The sequence below is a fragment of the Hyperolius riggenbachi genome, chromosome 3 (assembly GCF_040937935.1).
Source record: "Hyperolius riggenbachi isolate aHypRig1 chromosome 3, aHypRig1.pri, whole genome shotgun sequence".
In the NCBI taxonomy this organism is placed as follows: Eukaryota; Metazoa; Chordata; class Amphibia; order Anura; family Hyperoliidae; genus Hyperolius; species Hyperolius riggenbachi.
In genome coordinates, this window is record NC_090648.1 from 463,013,644 (window position 1) to 463,039,108 (window position 25,465).

A 25,465-nucleotide genomic window follows, 5' to 3' on the forward strand; every position below is an offset into this window, starting at 1 on the left:
GAAAAAATCCGCCAAGCTAGATCGTTCATTTTTTAACGATCTAGCTTGTCCGTCGTTAGACTTAAATGGTCGTTGGCTGCTTTTTTTTTTAAACGATCGTCGTTTGAAATGATCGGGGAACAATTGTTTCAAATGACTATAGTCGCATGTGTGTACGCACCTTTACAAGTCGAGGAATGGAACGGAGCGGCAGCGGGAGAATGGAGACTCGTGGAGGACCGGCGTGGGACAGGACGGCTGCTGGGGGCTTGCAGAAGCACCAGGTAAGTGAAACTGTGTGTGTTTTATATGTATCTACAGTTCTGCTTTGAAAGGAAATAAATATGGCAGTCTCCACATCCCTCTTGCTTCAGTTGTCCTTTATATTTAAGCCATAGTAAAGCAAAAGCTACTGCTCAGTCACATTTCTGTATCACAGACAGTTCTAGCTGGCTATTGCTGAGGATTGATGTAGGAAGAACTATTACTTCCTGATAGCACAGTGACCTCATAGCTCCTCCTCTGTATTGTAGACTCTGCTGTACATGTGCTCTGACTGTCTGTCATTAAATGAAAGTCACATGGAGGCTCCCCTAGAGCTGTGATTGTGGTGCTTGTGTGCTCTGAGGCTGAGAAAGGCTGAGCCCCTGTGACCAGGCTGACATCCAGGGGGAGGTGGATCAGCCATGTGCAGCTTCCTGTTTATTAGGAGCACAGCTAGACTGGCAGCAGAGCTCAGTGCTGTGCATAGCAGGGGTGGGATTGCACCGCTCTGTAGCAGATCCCTTTCCAGGATGGTGAGTAGAAACCTTTCTAAACCAGAACAGGAGTAACTGGAGGTATAACAAGTGTGTAAAGAGGCTACAATGATAACTGCAGTATGTTTCTGAAGGTTTATGGAACTTAAATCACTTGTTTCTAATACTGGGAAACAGCTGAGTAGGTTTAAGTGAACCCAGGGTGAGAGTGAGATGGAGGCTGCCATATTTGTTGCCTTTTAACCAAGACCGGTTGCCTGGCAGCCCTGCTGATCTATTTGGCTGCAGTAGTTTTAGAAGTACACCTGAAACAAGCATGCAGCTAATCTTGTCAGATCTGACAATACTGTCAGAGACCCCTGATCTGCTGCATGTGCTTGTTCAGGGTCTATGCCTGAAAGAATTAGAGGCAGAGGATCACCAGGACAGCCAGGCAACTGGTATTGCTTAACTACTTTACGATGACAGCAGCTCCAGGACCGCCTAACGCTGGCCCAAGTTCCTTGGGGTGGAGTTTGCAGGGGATCGCCGCACCGATGAGCTCACATCCCCGCTCTGATGGTGGACCCAGCAGCGATCGCCGCTAGGAGACTGTTAATATTTACTCGGTACAGCGCTGCGATCTAAAGCAGCGCTGTACAGGGGACAGCCGTGTCCCCTGGCTGTCCCTTCTGGTGGCACAAAAGCGATCTGCTGTGATAGGCTGAAGCCTATCACAGCCAATCGTGCTGATTGGCTGGCGGAGGGAGGGAGGGCTGGGGAACTGATGAATTTAAAAAAAAAAAAAAAAAAGGATATTTTATTTATAAAAAAAATAAATAAACAATGCTGAGGGTGATCAGACCCCACCAACAGAAAGCTCCGTTGGTGAAGGGGGGCGAAATCAATTGTGTGCTGAGTTGTGCGGCCCTGCAGCGAGGCCTTAAAGCTGCAGTGGCCCATTTGTTAAAAAAATGGCCTGGTCTTTAGCAGGTTTAACACTACTGTTCTCAAGTGGTTAAAAAGAAACAAACATGGCAGCCTCCATATAACTATCACCTTTTTAAGGATGCATTTAATTTTTTCCTTTATTGACAGGAAATAGAATTATCAGGGCTGAACGGAAAGGGTTAATCAGATTCAGGAGCTATTGGATAATTGGCGCTAGTCTAGGGGGACCCAGCAGGAAAGCTCATTGAGTTACAAATCTCTTTGTAACTCCTAGGTTTTCAATACGCCCACTCTATTTGGCCAATCACAATGCTTTGTGCTGTAAGAGGACGCTGTGAGGGCTGGAACCCACAGGAGCGCTTTTGGCAGCGTTTTGGCAGCACTGCGATATGCTAGCAGTTTGCCAAAACGCTGGGCTAATGTTAATGGATGGGGCAACTTCCACAGGAGCGTTTGCGTTTCCCAGAAACGCAAACACAGGACCTGCAGCATTTTGGGAGCGTTAGCGCTTCAATGTAAAGTATTGAAACGCTAGCAGAAACGCTCAGCAAAACCTAAACTGAGCGGTTTTGCTAGCGTTTTGCGGTTCAGCACACTGTAACAAAATGAAAAATAATTCACAGGACCAATCAGGATAAAAACGCAAAACGCTACGCACCCGCTGGGCAAAAAAATACAATGTTGCAAAACACAACCAAAAACGCGCATTAATCCGCTTGCAAACCGCTCAGACAAAACGCTAGCGGTTGCGTTTTGCGTTTGCTGATTTCAGTGGGTTCCAGGCCTGATTGGGGAACGGTTCCCTATAAGGTTTCTTGCTTGGTCCCATAAAATAGACTAGTGCCACGCCCTGCTGTTATTTCTCTGCCGGCTTGTCGATGGGTATCCCATTGTAGTGTTATAGACAGGTTAGTGTTAGGAGAGTGGAGGTTAGGGGGAGCAGTGGTAGTGTCAGGCAGACGTCGGGGGTGAGCTAGTAAAGGTGAAATCACTGAACCACCAAGGTATTCCCCTCACTTCATCAAGTCGGTAATATTACCCAATAAATTCCCTGGTAGTACTGCTTGACAAAGTATAACTAATCGACACATCACCGGTGGCTTGATTACCACTTTTGGTCCCTGTATGTAAGTGCTCGTTTCCACTATAGTGAATCCGCATGCAGGCACTGCATGCGGATTCGCATAGTCAATGTAAGTGGATGGGGCTGTTTCCACTTGTGCGGCGGCGGGAGCATTTTCGGTGCGGCAGAAATCTGCACGGCAGAGCCGTCAGATTTCGCGTGCGGGAGGAATGCGGGCGAATCGCCACTAATGCATTTAATAGGGAAATCGCAAGCGGCTTTGTCATGCGGATTTCACCGCGATTTCGCGTGCGATTTCGCATGGTTTGCTATGGAGCTTTACTCAGGCAGTGACATGGTTAAATTCACCTGGCTCCTTGCCATGCGAAATCGCATGCGAAATCGCGGCTAAATCCGCATGCGGAAACGCAGCCGCATGCGATTTCTTCTGCGGTGGAATCCAGGCGATTCCGCACCGCAACAGTGGAAACGAGCCCTAAGTCTCACGTCCAAGTTAACTACACTGCAGGTTCCTGAAGGTGAGACTTACGTCTAGCACTAAAATCCACCTCTGTGGTCGTGCACGCGCGCCCTGCCGCTTGTGCACACTCTTGCACTGATCCCATGGCAAATGATTGCTTCATTGAAATAGAGTTTTTTTTTTTGTTTTGTTTTTTTGTTTTTTTTTATAAAAGTGACAGTGTAAAATTTAAAAAAATAAAGGGTTGTTTTTTTTTTGTTTGGTGTGAAGTTTTAGCCCCTACTAAACTAATTAACCCCTTGTGTCACCTATACTTGGTCTTAAGATTTGTGGTCACCTGTAATGGCTGCCGCCCATAGCGATCGGATGCGATCACTATGGCGAGAGCTCATGGTCCCAATGCTGTATAGATGTTGTTGCTTAGCAATGCATCTATACAGCACTGGCGTCCCTAAACAGGAGTAGTTGAAAAAGTCACGGCCAAAAATGGGCGCAATTGTTATTTATCGTAATATAGAAAGCCGTTACGCTATTTAGCGGGTGGCTTCAATTACATTGAAATTTATCGTGTTGTTAGTGCGAGTCAGGGAGTTGTTAGCATTGGGCACCACTGAAGGGGGTCTTCGGGTTAGGCACCACCAGACGGGCTCTTAGGCCTGGAACCCACTGAAATCCGCAAACGCAAAACGCAACAGCTAGCTTTTTGTCTGAGCGGTTTGCAAGCGGATTCATGCGCTTTTTCGGTCGTGTTTTGCAAGTGTATTTTTTTGCTCAGCGGTTGTGTAGTGTTTTGCGTTTCGCGTTTTTATCCTGATTGGTCCTGTGAATTATTTTTAATTTTGTTACAGTGTGCTGAACCGCAAAACACTAGCAAAACCGCTCAGTTTAGGTTTTGCTGAGCGTTTCTGCTAGCGTTTCAATACTTTACATTGAAGCGCTAACGCTACCAAAATGCTGCAGGTCCTGCATTTGCGTTTCTGGGAAACGCAAACGCTCCTGTGGAAGTTGCCCCATCCATTAACATCAGCTGAGCGTTTTGGCAAAACGCTAGCGTATCGCAGCGCTGCCAAAATGCTCAAAAAAACGCTCTTGTGGGTTCCAGCCCTTAGGGTTAGGCACCACCAGTGGAGGGTTTTGTGTGAGAATAGGGAAAGGTTAGGTTATAGTTAGGTTCAACATTATCGGTAAATTTACCGATAATGTAATACTGCAATTAAATTGTTTACCGCTATCGATTTGTTAACGTTGCGCTTAAATTATTTACTGATATTGCTAGTAATATTGTTGTTTAACGTCGCAAATAAATTAGCTCGTGACTTTTTCAAATGTATGCCCCCAAACTGTGCGCCCTAGTGATTGCATGCAATTACTACAGACTCAGACTGGAGATAATAGTATGCTACATGCCCAACTAGTGATGAACTATAGCATATATGGTGTCGTTTTAACCGGGACGAGCCAAATAATGTATTTTGACGTGTTATAAAACTGTGGCACTTGTCATGTAAAAGTTAGAAAGGGGGAAACCTGAAAAAAAAGTATTGTATTTCCCAAAGAAAGCCTAGAATGCACTAAGAAATAAATAAATAAATAAAAATCGTGCAGGCTCAAGACTCTCTAGGGAGCCAGTTAGTTTTCCATCACTGGTGTCACACCCACCTAACGCTTCCAGAATTTGGCAGAAAATACACACAAATACCATGCTGCAGGCACAGCTCTCTAGCTAAGGGCTGGTGCCTCTTCTAAGCGCTTTGTGATTAATTTAAAAAAAAATTAAAAAATAAATAAATAAATAAATAAATAAAAAAAAATATATATATATATATATACGAGGTGCAATCTTCAGGCAGTGGTGACATGCAAACGCCACCACTACTCACAATGCCAGAAAGACATTGCCAGCAGCTACTTCATTCCACTGTGCCAATGTAATGTCTGATTGTGCTGCCCAGAAGCTGCCTTTCAAGCATGCTCAATGGGAACATAAAATCTCCCCCCCCTCCTGGAATATCTCTGATTCCACACCTCTTATACTCCCCAAATTTTCAGGGTAGGGAAGGGACCCCCCTGAACTACCTCTGTGCCAAATTACAGCCCCCGAGTCCTGCTGGTTCTGGAAATTGCAGAAACCTATCTTGGGAACCAGCGTATTTTGGCTTAGAAGTAGTTTAGGGTATCCCCTCTCTAACCTGGACATTTGGGGAGTGTAGGAGGTGTGAAATCAGAGATATTTGGTGTGTTTACAGCTGGCAGCATAATTAAAGGACCCCCAAAGTTAAAATTGCTTCTATCCTCCTCCTAAAAATAACTTTAAGATATTCCACAGTTTTATATTTAAATCTACTTTGGGTTTGTTATTGTTTTTGGTAATTGACACATTCATTGAAGTTTGCCAGAGCTAAAATCTATGAACTGTTGACCCTTTTTATCTCTTTCCTGATCTCACAAGCCATTTTCTGCTAGGAAAGTGTTTTATAGTTGTCATTTCTTATCAGTGAGGGTCACACTGTAGTCTGACCCAGTCCTGAATCAGACAGGAACTGCCACTTACATACCTGATGTTTAACTCTTTCAGGCTGAGAAAGAAGAAAAGGAACACAGCATAGATATTTGTGTGCTAGGCACTGTACATACACATGTCTATCTCAGTAGCAGTAGGGTATTGTACTGTGTTAGCCATCAGTAAAAGCAACATCCTGATTTACAACTTCTTGCTATCTCATCATGTCACATGACACTTCGGGTATCCTTTAAATAGGAAATGTGGCAGCACGGGCTCCTACTGCGCATGCGGGGCAGGGCAAATTTACAGGCAGCACGATCAGACACATCACCAGTAGTCTGTGCGCTCAATGTCAGCAGATTTGTGGTTTTTGAGAACCAGTGGTTAATGGTTGCTTATAACCTCCTCATAAAACCTCTGCCTACATTTCATGTTGTCATTATTTGGTATGTGCCACCATCTAGTGGCCATGTTTAATATAACAACCATCGGTTCTCTGCAGCAATTTCTCAGATGGTTATATGCACTTTTTTGTGTTTTATGTGTTCATTATGGGGTTTTGTGAGTGTTAGCTAAGGTAGCCATACAAGTTTACATTTTTTTTCTGTTCAGTTTTACCCCAATTCAATTAAAATAATTGGTTGTACCAAATATTCAAAAGGTTTTTCTTTTCTTATTGCTTTCTGATTTGAATTTTCAATTCTTAATTTTTTGAGATTGGAGATTTTGGAAAATTTTACCAAGAATTGTATGGTGTGTGTGATGAATTTTCAAATCGTATTCAACCTGAATAAATTGTATGTGGCTAGGTTCACAGTGGGACGTTACGGTGTGATGCGGCGTTAAAGTCAAAATGCACCAAAAAAGTCGCAACGCACCTTAACGCTGCATTACTGTCACATACAGTAGATACAGTGGAGCACAGTGTTCTCCCCAGAATTTTTTTCCAGCCGGGTTGTATGAAAAAGTAGCCGGGTGGGGCGAGATGAGAGAATGCAGGGCCATCGCTTCTCTGTGCAAATCTGCTTACAGCATAGGAGGCGGATGAGGAGGTGAGCCGATGACAGCCGGGTGCTCACCAAAATTAGCCGGGTGGAGCACCCGGCTAAAAGAGCCTGGGGAGAACACTGGAGCATACAGGCAATGAAAAGTATGCTTCCCTGTATCTGTTAATGTCTGCGTTAAAGCGGAATGAAACCCAGTATATTTTTTTTTTTTTGCTCTAATAGATTATTTACAGCATATTATACAACCACTTTTTTTTTTTTTTTTTTTAATATACTAGAACAGCATTCAAAGGGTTAAACACAGGACTTCGAAGCTCCCTGCCAGGAAAGCTGGACACATCCAAACTGGAGATAACCATTATCTTGTGTTTACTTAATTGTATCAAGTGAGGAATGTAAACACTACTCTGACACTGCATACTTTCCTGAACAGTCAGACAATCAGAAAGCATTTCTGCTTACGTTAGAAGATGAATAAAGCAGTTTATGAATAAAATGCAAAGGCAGCTCTCAGAGCAAAAAAAGTGTACTTTGGGAACTTGTAATTTCTAAATGAATAATAATACTTATGCACAAAAGCAAGTGCGTTACCATAACGCAACATTTTCAACGTGATTTTAACGTCGCACTGTGAACGTCTCATAGGGTTAACATTGCAGTGAAGTAACCAGCGTTATTTGACTTGATTGATGCATGAAAATAATTTCCCACTGTGAACCTAGCCTGAAACTATTCACTACATACCCAAACTTTGTTTAAAGGGACTCCGAGGAGTGCCCCAATTTAAAAGAATACACTTACCTGGGGTAGGCGACGAGGTCCCGCGGCGTCCTCCTGGCTCCTCTCCTTCAGCCTCCGCCAGGCTCCCCGTTAGCGGTGACACCTGGGCCTGGTGTCGGGCGGCTCTTCCTGGTTAATGACGCAATGCGTCATCACGGCGGCTGGCGTGATGATGCATTATGTCATTAACCAGGAAGAGCCGCCCGACACCAGGCCCGGGTGATGGCGCTAACGGGGGGCCGGCGGAGGCTGAAGGAGAGGGGCCAGGAGGACGCCGCGGGGGCCTCGTCGCCTACCATGAGCTGGAAGAAGCTCCAGGTAAGTGTATTCTTTTAAATTAGGGCACTCCTCGGAGTCCCTTTTAAACAACAAAAAGGATGGAATTATGAAAGAGAGTGTGTGCGTGAACTGTATATAATGGAAAGAGTATGTAATATGAAACCATAATATAATGAACTTTTTTTATTTTTTTGCAAAATGATCATATGTAACTGAATTTATGTAATGAATAAACAAATCATTGATGGCTAGTTCAGTCATCAGTTGCATTGCAGAATAATCCTGTATGTCAACGAACTGTCCATACAATTCTATGGGCCTGTTCACAGTACAGTGTTCTAACTGATTGCGTTATTCTTAGGGCTCATTTCCACTATAGCGAATTCGCATGCGTTTTTCGCATGAAAATTCGCATAGCAATACAAGTGAATGGGACTGTTTCCACTTGTCAGGATTCCTTTGCGTTTTTCTGTGCAGAAAAAATTCGCATGGCAGAGCCATCAGAATTCGCATACCGCATAACGCTATGCGAATCGCATACAATGTATTTAATATGAAATTCGCATGAGGTTTGGGCATGCGAATTTTCATGCGAATTTTCATGCGAATTTGCATAGAAACAATGGAAAAGCACTGCCATGGTTAAATTCGCATACATCGTCATCCATGCGAATTCGCATGAAAATTCATATAGACCCGCATGCGAAATTCGCATCCGCATACGAATTTTTACCGCGGCGATTCGCACCACACAAGTGGAAATGCAGCCTGACTCGCAGCATGCAGGATTCGTATTAAAGACTATGGCTTCAATTCATCAAAGGCTGTTCGATAAAAACATGTTGGGAAAATACCGCATTCGGTATTTTAGACCTCCTTTTTTTTTTTTTTTTTTTTTTTTTTTTTCTCTTCTTCTTTTGCTAATTCATCAATATGTTCAAAGGCGCGGTAGAAATTCTATATTTTATTGAAGCCCATTGACAAAAACCTGTTCAGTAACAGCAGAAGAGTCTCTGTTACACGCTGTTCTCCATGCAGAGACAGCATTACAATTGTAAGAGGCATCCTGACATCCCTTTAGGTGTACATGTTTGTTATACTCCTCTGCTTGCTCTAAATCGGTTTTAGTCTTTCTTAACATTTTATTTAATTGCTACAGCTTAGATAAACTTCCAGGAGACTTTAAACATGCCCTGCTTAGGTGATATCCCCACTAGCTCCTCCGCATCTTCGAACAAGAACCTAATGGGTTAAATTGCTGAAGGGCTTCAGAGGAAACCTATTTTGTTCCTTGTTCTCTCTACTAGCTTCCTGGGGGGAGGGGGGAGTAGAAAAATTTGTCCCTCCCCGAGAAGCCTGCAGGTCCTATCAACAGGACTTGAAGGAGACAGGAGCTGTTTCTATTGGCTCCCTACTCCTGTCAGTCATGGGGATATCCACACGGAAGGCATTAGAAGCTGGTTTCTGACAGCGGAGAGCTGGCGGTTATGATCGAACATGTTAGTGTTTTACGGCATGGTGTAGCCTAATGAATTGCTATTTACTGACATGTTGAGGTGTTTACCGCACAAGTCTGTAGTTTTACCTCACTGCTCGGTAATTTCAGCTTTCCATGTGGTAACAGGCTTGATGAATTGACAATTTCCTAAGTGATCGGTAAACTCAGCTGTTTTCAGCATTACCGCATGCGGTATTACTTGATAGATTAATGCCCATGTCCAGTCTCCATTGCAGTTCATACTCACTCTAACATGTTATAACGCATGCGTTATGCAACTGACCACTGTGAACCTAGTTTGAGTGTCTGTAGCAAAATAAAGTGTGATAAATGCAGTTGTAAGAAGCAATGTGGTGTTCGGTGGTAATTGTAATGCTAAACCGCAAATGATGATTGCATGAGATATTGATATACCGATAAAGATTGATTGCATGAGATCTAGAGATGTAGATATTGATGTACAGAGATGGAATATAGTGATAAATGTCACAGTAGAAAATGTAGTTCTCTGAAAATGCAAAATGATTGAGTGAAAGATTGCTGCTGTGTGTTTAAATCTAGCAGTTACATCAAAACTTCCAATCAGCAGAAAAATTGGACCGGATTAGTTGAATCAAATCAAAATAACAAAAATTGTGGCCACCTTAACACTTGCTAATGAACTCCTTCTTCTTATTTGACAAATGGGAGCTAGAAAAATACAGAACAAAAATTTGTTTTTTGTTTTTTTTAGTTGCTGTGCTTTAGCACACTGTATTATTATTATTATTATTATTATTATTATTATTATTTAGTATTTATATAGCGCTAACATCTTCCTCAGCGCGTACATAGTCTTGTTACTAACTGTCCCTCACATGGGCTCACAATTTAATCCCTACTATAGTCCATAGTAATCTAGGGCCAGTTTGGGTGGTAGCTAATTACCTTATCTGTATGTTTTGGGATGTGGGAGGAAACCGGAGTGCCTGAGGGAAACCCATGCAGGCACAATTTAATCCCTACTATAGTCCATAGTAATCTAGGGCCAGTTTGGGTGGTAGCTAATTACCTTATCTGTATGTTTTGGGGATGTGGGAGGAAACCGGAGTGCCTGAGGGAAACCCATGCAGGCACTGGGAGAACTTCAAACTCCGTAACAGACATTCATCTGCAGATCAAATCCACCAGGATGAATCTTCAGATCTGCAGATGATTATCTGATCTGCAGATAAATGTCCATTAACCTCCTTAGCGGTATGGACGAGCTCAGCTCGTCCATTACCGCCGGAGCGTGCCGCTCAGGCCCTGCTGGGCCGATTTTAATGAAATAAAAAGCAGCACACGCAGCCGGCACTTTGCCAGCCGCGTGTGCTGCCTGATCGCCGCCGCAGCGCGGCGATCCGCCGCGTGCAGCGGCAAAAGAGGGTCCCCCCAGCTGCCCGAGCCCAGCGTAGCCGGAACAAACAGTTCCGGCCAGCGCTAAGGGCTGGATCGGAGGCGGCTGACGTCCATGACGTCACTCCGCTCGTCGCTATGGCGACGAGGTAAGCGAAACAAGGAAGGCTGCTCATTGCGGCCTTCCTTGTTAATTCGATCAGAGTTACGCTTTCGGAGCGCCCTCTAGTGGGCTTTCATGCAGCCAACTTTCAGTTGGCTGCATGAAATAGTTTTTTTTTTTTTTATTTAAAAAAAACCCTTCCGCAGCCGCCCTGGCGATTTTAATAGAACGCCAGGGTGGTTAAACAAGGTGTGTATGGGGATCTGCAGATATCATAGACTATGAATGCATTTTGCAGGAACAGATCTTTTGCAGATACTGATCTGTTGAATGTGTACAGCATCTTTGTGTGCAGCATCTTTGTGTGCAGCATCTTGCAAAGATTTTTATCTGATGAGGGGTTCAGCTCAATAGAAAAGACTGTGAAGGTATGGCTCTCATACTACATGGAAGTGGGTAAAATTGGTCTGTGATCTTTCATTTACCAAAGACTTTTATCTCAAGTGTGTATGTAGCCTAAGAGACATTGGTTCACATAAAAATGCTTTCATGTTGACAGGGGTGCTGTGTGTAGGTAGCCTAATGCTCCTCCTAACCTCTCTCGAGTGTTATCCCAGCTACAGGAATACGTGTGCTATGTGATTTAGGAGCTGCATTACCAGGAAGGGGTATGCTGCGCCACAAGCATGCTCATTTCCTGGAAGCGCCATTCACAGCTACTCCAGGGGGAAGGGGAGAAGAGTGCAGGTAGTCTTCCCCCAACAACCCCCCCTCCCCTACCAAGTGCTGCCTCCACCTTGGAAAGCCACCCACAACTTCTCCCCAAAGGAAATACATTTTCACAAATAAGTAGCATGTAAGTGCTCACTACCAATCTCTTCCTATTCTTTCTTCCTCTCATGAAGAGATGTTAGCTCACATAAAATGTCCAACCATCCCCTGTGTGAAACTAGCATTAACCACTTCCGTATGCGTTGTCTCTGGCCCCTTAAACACTTAATCCTATCTGGACGTACATATCCGTCCAGATGGGCTGCACTGCTGCCACTGCCTGGTGCGCGCTCCCACCCCCTTCCGTTAGCCCGGAGATCAGTGAATGGGAACAAAGTACCCATTCATTGACCTACACTCACCTAAAGGATTATTAGGAACACCATACTAATATGGTGTTTGACCCCTTTTCACCTTCAGAACTGCCTTAATTCTACGTGGCATTGATTCAACAAGGTGCTGAAAGCATTCTTTAGAAATGTTGGCCCATATTGATAGGATAGCATCTTGCAGTTGATGGAGATTTGTGGAATGCACATCTAGGGCACGAAGCTCCCGTTCCATCACATCCCAAAGATGCTCTATTGGATTGACATCTGGTGACTGTGGGGGCCATTTTAGTACAGTGAACGCCTTGTCATGTTCAAGAAACCAATTTGAAATAATTCAAGCTTTGTGACATGGTGCATTATCCTGCTGGAAGTAGCCATCAGAGGATGGGTACATGGTGGTCATGAAGGGATGGACATGGTCAGAAACAATGCTCAGGTAGCCAGTGGCACTAAGGGTCCTAAAATGTGTCAAGAAAGCAACCCCCACACCATTAAACCACCAAAAGCCTGCACAGTGGTAACAAGGCATGATGGATCCATGTTCTCATTCTGTATACGCCAAATTCTGACTCTATCGAGACTCATCAGACCAAGCAACATTTTTCCAGTCTTCAACTGTCCAATTTTGGATAGCTCGTGCAAATTGTAGCCTCTTTTTCCTGTTTGTAGTGGAGATGAGTGGTACCTGGTGGGGTCTTCTGCTGTTGAAGCCCATCCACTTCAAGGTTGTGCATGTTGTGGCTTCACAAATGCTTTGCTGCATACCTCGGTTTCAGTCAACGTTGCTTTTCTATCAGCTTGAATTAGTTGGCCCATTCTCCTCTGACCTCTAGCATCAACAAGGCATTTTTGCCCACAGGACTGCCGCATACTGGATCTTTTTCCCTTTTCACACCATTCTTTGTAAACCCTAGTAATGGCTGTGTGTGAAAATCCCAGTAACTGAGCAGATTGTGAAATACTCAGACTGGCCCATCTGGCACCAACAACCATGCCACACTCAAAATTGCTTAAATCAGCTTTCTTTCCCATTCCCACATTTAGTTTGGAGTTCAGGAGATTGTCTTGGCCAGGATAATACCCCTAAATGCATTGAAGCAACTGTCATGTGATTGGTTGATTAGGTAATATCATTAATGAGAAACTGAACAGGTGTTACTAATAATCCTTTAGGTGAGTGTAAGTCCCCGTATGAAAGACAGACACCGTCAACAAGACTGCTCCGTTTTTGCCCCATCCACTCGTTACTTCCGCCTTGCGGAGGAACTTTCCCCATGCAGAAGTGAGCTGCGAGGGCCTCTTGTGGCCAAATAGTAAAATTACATCTGGAAATTTTCTTTTTCCAGATAATGAAACGCTCCCCGATAGGTACACACAATTTTTTTTTTTTTGTAAAAAAAACAAAACATAAAAATAAAAAAAACACAAATGGTTACCTTAGGGAATGAACTTTAAGATGTATGCAGTAAGGTTTATGATAGATAGATAGATAGATAGATAGATAGATAGATAGATAGATAGCTTGTAGTAAGTGATGGATGCAAAACTGAAAAAATGCACTTTTTTTTTTTTTTTTGTCCCAAATAAAATATCGGCGCCATACATTGTGATAAGGACATAATTTTAAACGGTGTAATAACTGGGACAAATAGAAAAATAAAATACATCGGTTTTAATTACGAAAGCATATATTTTAAAACTATAATGGCCAGAATCTGAGAAATAATTCATTTTTTCCATTATTTTTGTTTTTTCCCCCGTTTTAAAACACATTTAGAATAAAAAAAAAATGCCCTATTATGTGGCGGATCGGCGGCGAGTAGCGGCAATCGGGAGAAACACGCAGCTAGCAAGTTTAAAGAAAAAAAATATTCAAATCGCCCCGCCAGGGATAGAGCGGTGCCCTCCGGCGTCACTTGACGAGCTCAGCTCATCCAGAACGCTAGGGAGGTTAAACAGATGAAATAAAAACAATTTACAAATGTTGTTCTAAATTTTACATTTATTAAAATAGTTTTAACCCCTTCCCCCTTGGTATGCATATCTATGCCCCTGAACACTTCACCTAACAACCAGGGGCGTAGATATGCGTCCATGTGTATTTACCTTGTGATCGCCATGCCACTGGTGTTCGTTTCCGTCCCCCTGTACCGTGATTGGTGAATGGGAACAGCTCTTCCCTAAGCTGATCACAGAGCCTGTGATGAATGAAAGCTGGCGTCACCGAAATGCCAGTATTCATTCACCAAGTGAAAAGTAAAACTGATGCACATAACAATTCCTGTGTAATGTTCACAGTACACAGGAACTAAGTGGTGACATCTTGTGTCCAAAAAGTAAAAATTCACCCACATACACTAATAAAATGAATTTATTTTTATATATAATGGTTTTTAACCCCTTTCACCCCCTACCCCAGAGTTACAAAAAAACAATTGTAGGCTTGTAATTGATATAGTATAAAAAAAAAAACTCTCAAAGGAAAAAATATAAGGGTTTTTTTTTTTTTTTTTTTAAATTTCCAAATAAATTATCGCCATACATTGTACCATGGACACAATGTAAAGGTTGTAATAACTGGGACAAATAACAGCCTGTGTTTTATCCATTGAACATGTATAGTTTAAATCTATAATGGCTGAAAACTGAGAAATAATAGTTTTGTTTTCCTTATTATTCCTTTCAAAATGAATATAAAATCTTAGCAAAAAAAAAAAAAGCATTACCCAAAGAAAGCCTAATTTGTGGTGAAGAAAACAATATCTAGATCATTTTGGTGTGATATGTAACTAAAAAGCTATTGGTGAATGAATGGGAGGAGTGCGATGTGAAAATTGCTCTGATTCGAGGCAAATCTACCTAAGATAAGCACAGAGGTATGGTCATACTGCATCTACATACCTCTGTGCATTGTCCATTCCTCTCCTCCTTCTCCCCGTAATCATCCCTTGAGGCAGGCTTGCGGTGAGGTTTCCTCCTATCATCCTACTATTCCTTTCCCCCCCCCTTCATTCACTTAAAGTGAATGGTTACCGTTTAAAAAAAAAAAAAAAAAAGTCAGATACTCGCCTAAGGAGAGGGAAGGCTCGGTCCTTATGAGCCTTCCCTCTCCTCTCCCGGTGCCCGGCGGATCCTCCATTCAAATCCCCCGCCGCGGGGGACTTCGGAAGCACTCGGGCTCTCGAAGACGGGCCGCTCCTTACTGCGAGTGCGTCATAGTGGGCACTCGTGCATGCGCAGTATGGAGCAGCCTGTCTTCGGGAGCCCGAGTGCTCCCGAAGACTTCCGAAGCGGCAGTATGTGACCAAACTGGTCGAATACTGCAACAGGGGATCGGGAGCGGGTACCGAGAGAGGAGAGGGAAGTCTTATTAGGACCGAGACTTCCCTCTCCTTAGGTGAGTATCTGACTTTTCTTTTTTTTTTTAATCGGTACATATTGGCTTTTAAAGTGAGACTTAGTCCACAGCTGCTTACCGAACAGGTCATACTGAATCCGTTTTTTCTATAAATTACTGAACTATTACCGCATGTGTGAGAACCTTACAGGATTTTATTTTACTGAACAGGTCTTAGTGAACTGAGCCCATGATGCATTTAAAACTCAAGTCTGAACTACAACTCCCAGTTTTTAATAAGAACAAGTATCTGTATATTTCTTGAGCTGAAAAAAAGAGATCCTAGTTGCACCTTCATTCATTCATTCTAATTGCGTATCTAATTTTTTTGGCAGACTTCAGAGGCTCATTTGCTGTCTCCCGAAGAGCGGAGGCAAGCTCTGCAAGACCTGCAATCTGTGGGGTGGATGGAGGTCAGCATGAGAGATGCCATTTACAAGGAGTTCGTCTTCAAGAACTTCAACCAGGTGATTTCATATTAATATTCATTATGGCATTTATTTAAGAATAATTGGATTGTTCGCATCACCTTTAATGTACCTGCTTAGCTTGGTGATCAATCTCTTCCTGCACCAGATTTCTACAGATACCATCATGACAAAAAAGCGCTGCAGCAGTTCAGGGATTTCCTTTCCTTGCAAAGCAGTCATACTTCTCCTCCCCCATTTCCTCAGTCACATGACCTTCAACTCTTTCTTACACCCTCCCACCTCTTTGTATCATACTTTACTAGCAAAACTGATACAATACTTTACTTTAAAAAATGCAACCATAAACACTAATCTAATCCCCTCCATCTGTCTTCTGCCTGCCTTCTTACTTACCCACTAGAAACTACCCCTTCACCACCAAAATTAAAGAAACGGTGATAGAGACGGTACAGTCATCAATAAAAGAGGCGGTCAGAGAGGAAATAAAATAAGAAATATCACAATTACCCGACACTGTCGAATACTTGGAACAAAATGCAACAAATTTTGGCAGCCCAGTAGAGTCATTTGGCTGAAATGACTTCCCAAACACAGTCACTTATACTTCTACAACACAAGATAGACGACCTTGAAAATAGAAGCAGAAGAAACAACTTAAAGCGGACCCAAACCAAACATTTTTTTTAATTCAAAATATTTAGTTGCACCACTCTGACACATACAAATATAAATAAACACTCCTTTAAGCCTATGAGCATTTCAGTGCATGCTTTTCACCCTTCTCTTTGCATAACTAGGGTTATACAGGTGGCAGCCATTGGCAATTCCTCCTTTGCTGGACACCATCTACTCCACCAGTTTGCCGGATTATTTGCAGGCAATAGGAAAGGAAGGGAGGGGTTTCTCCAATAAATGTAAAATATTTTATATTTGTCATCATGCAGCTGAAAAAAGGCTGCTATTTATTATTATAATTTAGAAAATAGATGTTGTTTCTGAAATCTTGTATTTTTAGTTTGGGTCCACTGTAAGAGGTATACCAGCTACAGTCCCTCAAAAAGATCTACAGAATATGGCACTGAACTTATTTAACGAAATATTGGGCAAAAATAACCCTAAAGAAATTATAATAGAAAAAATGCACAATCCGAAAGGAGAAAATGAAATAAGGAGCATTGATGTGTTATGCAAATTACATCTGTTTCAGATGAATCCTTGCAAAAACACGCTCAATAAGCCAATTAAGATTTAATGACTAGGACATCGAGATCTTCCAGGACCTCTCTAAGAGAACTATTGATCGAAGACGACTACTGAAACCACTGCTTAAAATCATTAAAAAAATTGCTTCTACAAATGGGTTCATCCGCTATCCTTGAGAGCCACTGTAAATGGAAAATGCTATATGTTAAGAGACGGAGAAACGCTACAACACGTCCTGTCCTTGACCTGCCGCCTATGCAGATCCCTGAATGGGAGGATACGTAAGACAGCCAGCGACTGCCTACACAAATGTTATGGGGAGGAGCTAGGGAAGACCTGTGTTTTCAGGCTCTGTATCCAATAAAATATAGATTGTTGTTGTTGTTACAGAGAAACCCGATAAAAGTCATCAATCTTGAAGTTGGTGGATCGGATAGGAGCAAAATAGTAAGAATAATTGGGTGTGATAAACCTTCTTAATGTTGGATGCTTGACAAGAACTGAACAGGAAATCAAAGATCGGACTCACTTCTTATGGGATAATTACACAGTCAAATATCTGGGCATTTCTTTGTAACAACCCCGCTAACTTAAGAGTTACTTCCAAAATTTCATGAACCTCCCTGGCGGTAAGCCTGACACAGTGTCGGGCTAGCCGCCGCAGGGGATCACATGGCCCTGGGAGGATTTTTTATTTTTTTTTAATAAAAATGGTTTTTATGTGGTTAAGCTAGCAGTTCGCTAGCTAACCATGTTCCCCAAGTGCCTCCGGTCCCCTCTGATCCCCGCCTGTATAAGTACCCCCCAGGGATCCCACGATGGCGCAGCCTCCCAATCAGCACCCGGCTTCGCTATGGGGAGGATCAGAACTGCTCATGACGTCGATGACGTCATGTCTGATTGTCGCCATAGCGACAAGTGAAGCGAATTGGGAAGCTGCGGGTCTCTCCGGGATCGCGGATGGGTGAGTGTTGCCGGTGATGATCGGGGGGGTCAGACCAGTGCCAGGGGACTTGGAGGCCACAGTTAGCTAGCCTAGTGCTAGCTAACATTAAAAAAAAAACACTTCCAATTAAAAAAATCCCCGCAGACGCAGCCACGGCATCTGCGTACCGTCAGGGAGGTTAAAGGAAGTAAAAAGAAATTGCTTTCCTGGGATCGCCCATGTTTTAACATTATAGGCAGTATTATTATTAAAGTGCTAATTCTGCCAAAGCTGCTTTTTGTCCTGCGGAGCATCCCAATAGCTATACCTAGAACTTGGTTCAAAAACTGGCACAAACTGTTTAAAAACCTTATCTGGAGCAGGTCAATCGCCGAATAAATTATATCCTAATGGCAAGGGGGAGAGAATTTGATGGTCTGTCAGCTCCTAATATACAGAAGTATTATAAAAGTATACATCTGGCAAGAGTCTTGGATTGGAAAATTGAAACCTCTGCTAACCAGACAAATAGATTCTGGCCCTGGTTGGAGGAGGAGGAATGCACCTTCAACGCTATCTTCTCATGGATACCAAGAAACCTCTTTAGGGAGTATTCTGTATCCACTAACCCACTGATCAAACCTGCCTTAAAAAAAATACATACAGTTTTGACAAGGTGGAATAGAGATACTGACCCATCCCCTTATATTTCTTTAAGAGATAACCCAGACTTTCCTCCTGCTGCAACAACTATATGGTTTGAAGAAAATAATTTAGCTGTAGAAACCCATATCGCCAACCTCAGAGGTGACAAGGGGTTGGGAATACCCAGTTTGCTAGACAGTCAGAAGAAAAATTGGGGGTTAGTGGAAGCACAAAGCTTTCTTCGATTATTAGAATTGGAGAAAAAATGTGATAAGGATGAGATTAAATGTTCTTGAAAAACATATTTTCCTAAATAAAAACAAATCATCTTGCTTCAATACATTTTTAAATCTTACTGATTATCAGTCCCACCCTTTACCAGCATACTGTGTGAAATGGGGAAAAAAATAACTGAACCAATCCATTGACTGGGCACAAATTTGGGTAAATAACTGGGGAATTTACAACCTAAAACTTCAACTAATGCAATTCAAGATGATGTCCAGATGGTATAAAAAATAAGTTCTCTCATCAGGGAGACAAATGCTGGAGATGTGGACAGGAAGGTGGAACAATACTCCACATGTGGTGGTCAGGCCCCTTGGTGAAAACTTTTTTTGGAGCAACTTGAATGATTTTACTAAAAAAAACAGACTAATGTAAATTTCAACCTATCTGGAGTAGAAGCCATTTTTTAGTATGACTGATAGAACTGATCGTATAAATGGCACACTAATAAAAGAAATAGGCACTGAATTTGCAAAAAGAATGATAGCTGACAAATGGATAGATGTAATATCTCCCACACTAGAAGAATGGATAGAAAGAATGGATGTGTTTGTGAGGGAGAGGAAGACCTTATCAATAAAGTAAAAAACTGCTATAAGAAATGTGGACATGGATGTCCAATCTCCATTAGAAATGCATGGCGTTCACTGATAAAGGTTGAGGTTCACTAATCTAATGAACAGAGACATGTAAAATGTTAAGCAAGGGAATGGCATATCCACTAAAGGGGTTAGGGAAATGTAGGAGCAGGGAGGTCAACTACAAGGGGGTAAGGTGTAAGTGGAGGTGAGGAAATGTCAGATGGGTGGAAAGGATGGAATTAGAAGGGCGGAGAATATGGTGGGTGGAGGTGTATGATAAGAGAATGGTAGCTTGCAAGTGTTGAAGGTTGTGGAGAATGAAGAATGAAAGGGTGTAGGAAGATGAATGGAGGATTGGTTAGCATACAGATGAACTCAGCTGATTTTTTTTCTTTTGGGGGGGGGGGGGAGATAAGGCAGAGTGTTCTTGTTAATTAGAGGCTGCTAACATATGCCTTTTCATACAGTCACTCATTTTTTACAATATTCAGAATTATTTATTTTTAATTTTTTTTTCTTCTGTTTTTATTTTCTTTCTAATTTTTCTGGGAATTAATTTATAGGTAAAGTTAAGCGGACCATGATGCAACCTAAGCCCAAAGCCACAGGAGCACAGCGATTAAGAGCATATCTTAGGCTGGGCAGTAACTAAGCTGAGGTCCATTTTAAACAAAACAACTACCCCATCTCCTCTCTATATAGCCAGTAACTCACTCTTAACTGCCTCCTCTCTAAAAGCCTTCACTAGTTTAAAGCGGACCTAAAGGTAGAACTTCCTCTGTGCTCTAAAAGATAAGCAACAGCATAATAACCTTTAAAGAAAAACATTTCTTTGTTACAGCATTCAGAACTCTTGCAATGAATCTGTAGGGTCTACTTCCTGGTTTCATGAGACCACAGAAAGGGTTAACCTCCTGTGTTTACATATTAGTACATAACTGGGCACAGAGCTGACAGCTTAAATTATTCTTGTGATTACTGGCTGAGAGGGTAGAATTAGACAGGGTTTCAGAAAAAGAGGGTAGAGCAGAAGTGAATAGTAAGAAACCAAGAACCAGAGGCGTACCAGGAACGGACAACCAGCAGGCCTGAAAACCCCCACCTGAATGTGAGGCCAGTGCTAAACTATTGCAATACCCAAACACAGTACTCAGATGCCAGGGGAACCTTTCCCTTGTCTAAACTGACCCCCACCCTCCTCTCTTTTTTTTTTTTTTTTTTTTTTTTTTTTTTTTTGAAAAGTGTACATCTACTATAGAGGTCATTCCATAATAGCCTTACAGGATGGGGAGTCCCTAAACTCCAGCCAACTCCTGTTATGTAGAGTATGGGTAATAATATAAATATTCTATATAGTTAAAAACCCCTGTGTCTCTGTATCCTGTCCGTGTGTGTGTTTGCTTCCAGACTTGTCATTTTGCTGTCTGAGAACCTCATTGCATTGCGGGAAATAACCGCTTTTTCCAACTACCAAGCAAGCAACATCTCCCTGTGTGCATATACTTCGGACAGTGGTGGGAGATGGGTGAGCAGGACGCATCGGTATGCGTGTTGCCGGGGTTTAGCGGCCGTGGCCTAGTGCCTGTTTAACGGGTGGGCCTTTTTACTAGCGTACTAGCAGCCCATTTAAAAACTGGCAGTAGGTCTGTGTTTCTCGCCGCCCCGCCGCATGTTACTGCGCACCCGGCCGCCCGCTCACATGACTCCCTGACCCTGTCCTTTCTCTCTAAGGCTGGGTCTGTGCTGCGCACATGCGCAGTAGCAAAGTGCACAAACCCAGCTACACAGGGACAGCGTGACGTAGGGAGACAGGGAGATTATTATAGAGGATTATGTTAGATTATATAATTTTTCTTATGTGCCACAGAAAATACTTACCGAGACCCAGGCGTCGTCTTCTACCTTTCCTATTGCTCCTAGCTGCTTTCCGTCGTCCTCTGTACACAGCTTCTGGCGTGTCACATGACCCACATCGAGTCAGATGACAAGCGAGGAGCCGTGCATGGACACTGGAAAGCCAAAGGGAGCAGCAGGAAGGATAGACTGCATCTGGAGGCTCGGTAAGTGCTTTCTGCCCTGTAATGCCCTGCAAAACATCTAAAGCACCGTCCCATTATCCCCCTCAGGCATGCCAGTTAGTTGAGATTTCTGATTGCTTGCGTTCCGAATAACGGGGACTCTGCTTTATTTTCTACGAGGAGGTTAGCCATGGCTGCTTCTATAGATCTTTCACAGCACAGAGAACTTCACGTATAGTAAAGTCCAAAGAGGACATGATCCCTTTAAGTGTGTTGATACAAAAGTGCAGATAGATAAGGTTCTTACTCAGAGATGGCAGGCCATAAAAAGAGCATAAACATTTACAATGGCTCTCTTCCCCCTTTGGCAATTATAATGACTGTTTGCATATAAAAGCAGGCAGAGGGCTATAAATGTCATAGCTTTGATTTAGCAGACAACTGTGGGAATTTGATTTGTGATCTAGTTTTTAGGAGCTTGGAGTTATAAACACACATACTGAAGTGTCTTATGCAGTCATTGAGAATATTCCACACCTGACACTGGATATGTCACAGTAAAGCACACTATGGGCCTGCTTACAGCGGTAACACCTATCGCGCAGTTTTATTACGGACTTGTTGTATTAACAGAGAGATGTTTTGGATTTTTGGTAATCTTCTACGCTTCAATCACCTCCTTAACTACGTTTGTGCTCAATGTTCTTTCGTGTACAGCTGCTGCATACAGTCTCATAAGGTAGACAACTTTAAGGATTTACTTTTGAGGTTCTGTAAAAGTGTTATTCCATGTTGACATTTTACATTGGTAAAATATAAGCAGCCCCAGGAAGAGCGGAAAAGTACTTGTATTTGTGAGGACTCCCCCCTGCCCCATCCTTTTTATTTTGATGGTATCTCTTATGGTGTCTTTATTCCCAGAAGACCATCTGTCTGGTCAAAAAGAACTGATCTACTGGATCTTCTCAAAAAATTAGCATATTGTGATAAAGTTAATTATTTTCCGTAATGTACTGATAAACATTAGACTTTCATATATTTTAGATTCATTACACACAACTGAAGTAGTCCAAGCCTTTTATTGTTTTTCTTATTGATGATTTTGGCATACAGCTCATGAAAACCCAAATTTCCTATCTCAAAAATTAGCATATTTCATCCGACCAATAAAAGAAAAGTGTTTTTAAAACAAAAAAAGTCAACCTTCAAATAATTATGTTCAGTTATGCACTCAATACTTGGTCAGGAATCCTTTTGCAGAAATGACTGCTTCAATGCGGCGTGGAATGGAGGCAATCAGCCCGTGGCACTGCTCAGGTGTTATGGAGGACCAGGATGCTTCGATAGCGGCCTTAAGCTCATCCAGAGTGTTGGGTCTTGCGTCTCTCAACTTTCTCTTCACAATATCCCACAGATTCTCTATGGGGTTCAGGTCAGGAGAGTTGGCAGGCCAATTGAGCACAGTAATACCATGGTCAGTAAACCATTTACCAGTGGTTTTGGCACTGTGAGCAGGTGCCAGGTCGTGCTGAAAAATGAAATCTTCATCTCCATAAAGCTTTTCAGCAGATGGAAGCATGAACCCACTTTTGAACCAGAAACAGCGGCAGAAGCGCCTGAACTGGGCTACAGAGAAGCAGCACTGGACTGTTGCTCAGTGGTCCAAAGTACTTTTTTCGGATGAAAGCAACTTTTACATGTCATTCGGAAATCAAGGTGCCAGAGTCTGGAGGAAGACTGGGGAGAGGGAAATGCCAAAATGCCTGAAGTCCAGTGTCCCACAGTCAGTGATGGTCTGGGGTGCCATTTCAGCTGCTGGTGTTGGTCCACTCTGTTTTATCAAGGGCAGGGTCAATGCAGCTAGCTATCAGGAGATTTTGGAGCACTTCATGTGCTCAATCGGCCTGCCAACTCTCCTGACCTAAACCCCATAGAGAATTTGTGGGATATTGTAAAGAGAAAGTTGGGAGACGCAAGACCCAACACTCTGGATGAGCTTAAGGCCACTATCGAAGCATCCTGGGCCTCCATAACACCTGAGCAGTGCCACAGGCTGATTGCCTCCATGCCACGCCGCATTGAAGCAGTCATTTCTGCAAAAGGATTCCCGACCAAGTATTGAGTGCATAACTGAACATAATTACTTGAAGGTTGACTTTTTTTGTTTTAAAAAACACGTTTCTTTTATTGGTTGGATGAAATATGCTAATTTTTTGAGATAGGAAATTTGGGTTTTCATGAGCTGTATGCCCAAATCATCAATAAGCAAAACAATAAAAGGCTTAAACTACTTCAGGTGTGTGTAATGAATCTAAAATATATGAAAGTCTAATGTTTATCAGTACATTACAGAAAATAATGAACTTTATCACAATATGCTAATTTTTTGAGCAGATCCTGTAGATGTAGTGCCAGCCTCCTCCTACTTCATGACATAAATCCTGCCTTTCCTTGCCTCATCTTATAGGTCAGCAAGACAACAAGAAGAGTTAGGTCACTTGGCCAGCACTGACTGCATTGGTCAGTTCTGGTCTGGAGTACAGATTCTCGGAGCGGATAGCACCAAAATACTATCGGGAACAGGAAACACAAAAAGGAAACGGAGAGACCAGTATGGTGTAGTACAGTGGTCCTCAAACTAAGGCCCGCGGGCCGAATTCGGCCCCCTGAGGCTTTTTCACTGGCCCCCAGACACAAAATGTATAACGTATAGATGTGGCACACTGCACCTTTTTAAATATTGGCAACCCGCATATAGAATAGCAGCGCTGGCACCACCCATCCACATACTGTAGAAGCCAGCAAACAGTCATTTACTGGCTTCCAATCCAATTCTGCATCAGGTGACACAGTTGTCACCAGGGTATGCTTTACAGGTGAACAAAGACTTTCTTCGGGTACCGCATGACTGAATGGCTGCTGCTGGGAGTTCTCCTCTGGGCATGATTAGGGGGAATCAATACCTAGACTCAATGTAATGTTTTTCAACATCAATTTATGTATATTTCGGCCCCCCAGCAGTCTGAAGTATGTTTACCTGGCCCTTGACCGAAAAGGTTTTGGGACCCCTGGTGTAGTACATTAGATTACAGATGTTGAGTAATAAAGATGAATTCTACTCATAAACACGGGTTACAATTCCAGCAACCACTATATAGGCAGGTGAGATTAGACCTGAACCCACTCAGTCGCTCTCTGTAGACAAGAGAAAAAGGGTGTTGCACCCCTTCACCAAGGGTGGACTATGATATAGGAACAGAGGCACTAGTACAAGTATAAAATGTGTTAAAAACCATTTAAAAGGGGAGGTAGTGGAGAAATTATCTCCCCAAAGTAGACACAAGTCTGTTGATTATTGTCAACACGTAGCTTTATTTATATACTCTTCAGTGCAACAGGTTTTGCAGGTTCAATCCTGCTTCTTCAGGCAGTAATTGTAACAAACTATTGCAGTATGTTAGGAAGCCAAGCCTCTGCTACATGTTGACAATAATCAACAGAACTGTCTAGTTGGGGATGTAGGTCCACCAATACCTCCCTTTTTTTTTTTTTTTTTTTTTTTTTTTACAGTTTTTAATTAATTTTATACTTGTACTGGCACCTCTGTTCCAACTTACAGTTCACAATACTAACTAAGATGGGGGAAGGATCTTGTTGATCGTATAACTTTTCTCCTTCCATCTTAGGTCACATTTAGAGTACAACCCTATTGCAGTCTCAACTGTCTCTCTAATTGCTGTGGGTAATATAAGTAAGATCCATTTCTATATACAGTATATTTGAGTCTCCTTGTTCAAATATGGAAGACCAAAAGCTGTCTACAAATGCTTAGACCTATATTGGAAGCATGAAACTCGTATTACATGCCTTGCGTCCATCTGGGGCTAGTTCCATGGACCTCCATCTCTTATCATCATAACTTATGTCATAGAAAGAAATGAGGAGATCATACAGTAGACGTTCCTCATTTGAGCTGCACATGCAATGCCAATTTGATTACTGGTTTCAATTCATCGCTGACTTGTCAGTGATAACACGCATGGAAAATTGTGTCATTTTTCAAATGCTTGCCAGACCCTCAGAAGCTCTGAACTGTACATCAACAGATGTTAATCA

General features: G+C 42.6%; 1 protein-coding gene across 2 annotated transcripts in view; it reads left to right on the forward strand.

Annotated features, from left to right (window-relative positions):
* Positions 1-512: 512 nt before the first annotated feature.
* PCBD2 (pterin-4 alpha-carbinolamine dehydratase 2) overlaps positions 513-25,465 on the forward strand; it is a 158,709-nt gene continuing 133,756 nt past the window's right edge. For both annotated transcript variants that reach the window (XM_068273021.1, XM_068273022.1), the window contains exons 1-2: positions 513-776; positions 15,594-15,725. In XM_068273021.1, coding sequence (XP_068129122.1) covers positions 666-776; positions 15,594-15,725 — 243 coding nt within the window. In that variant the 5' untranslated portion in view covers positions 513-665. The remainder of the gene's footprint in view (positions 777-15,593; positions 15,726-25,465) is intronic.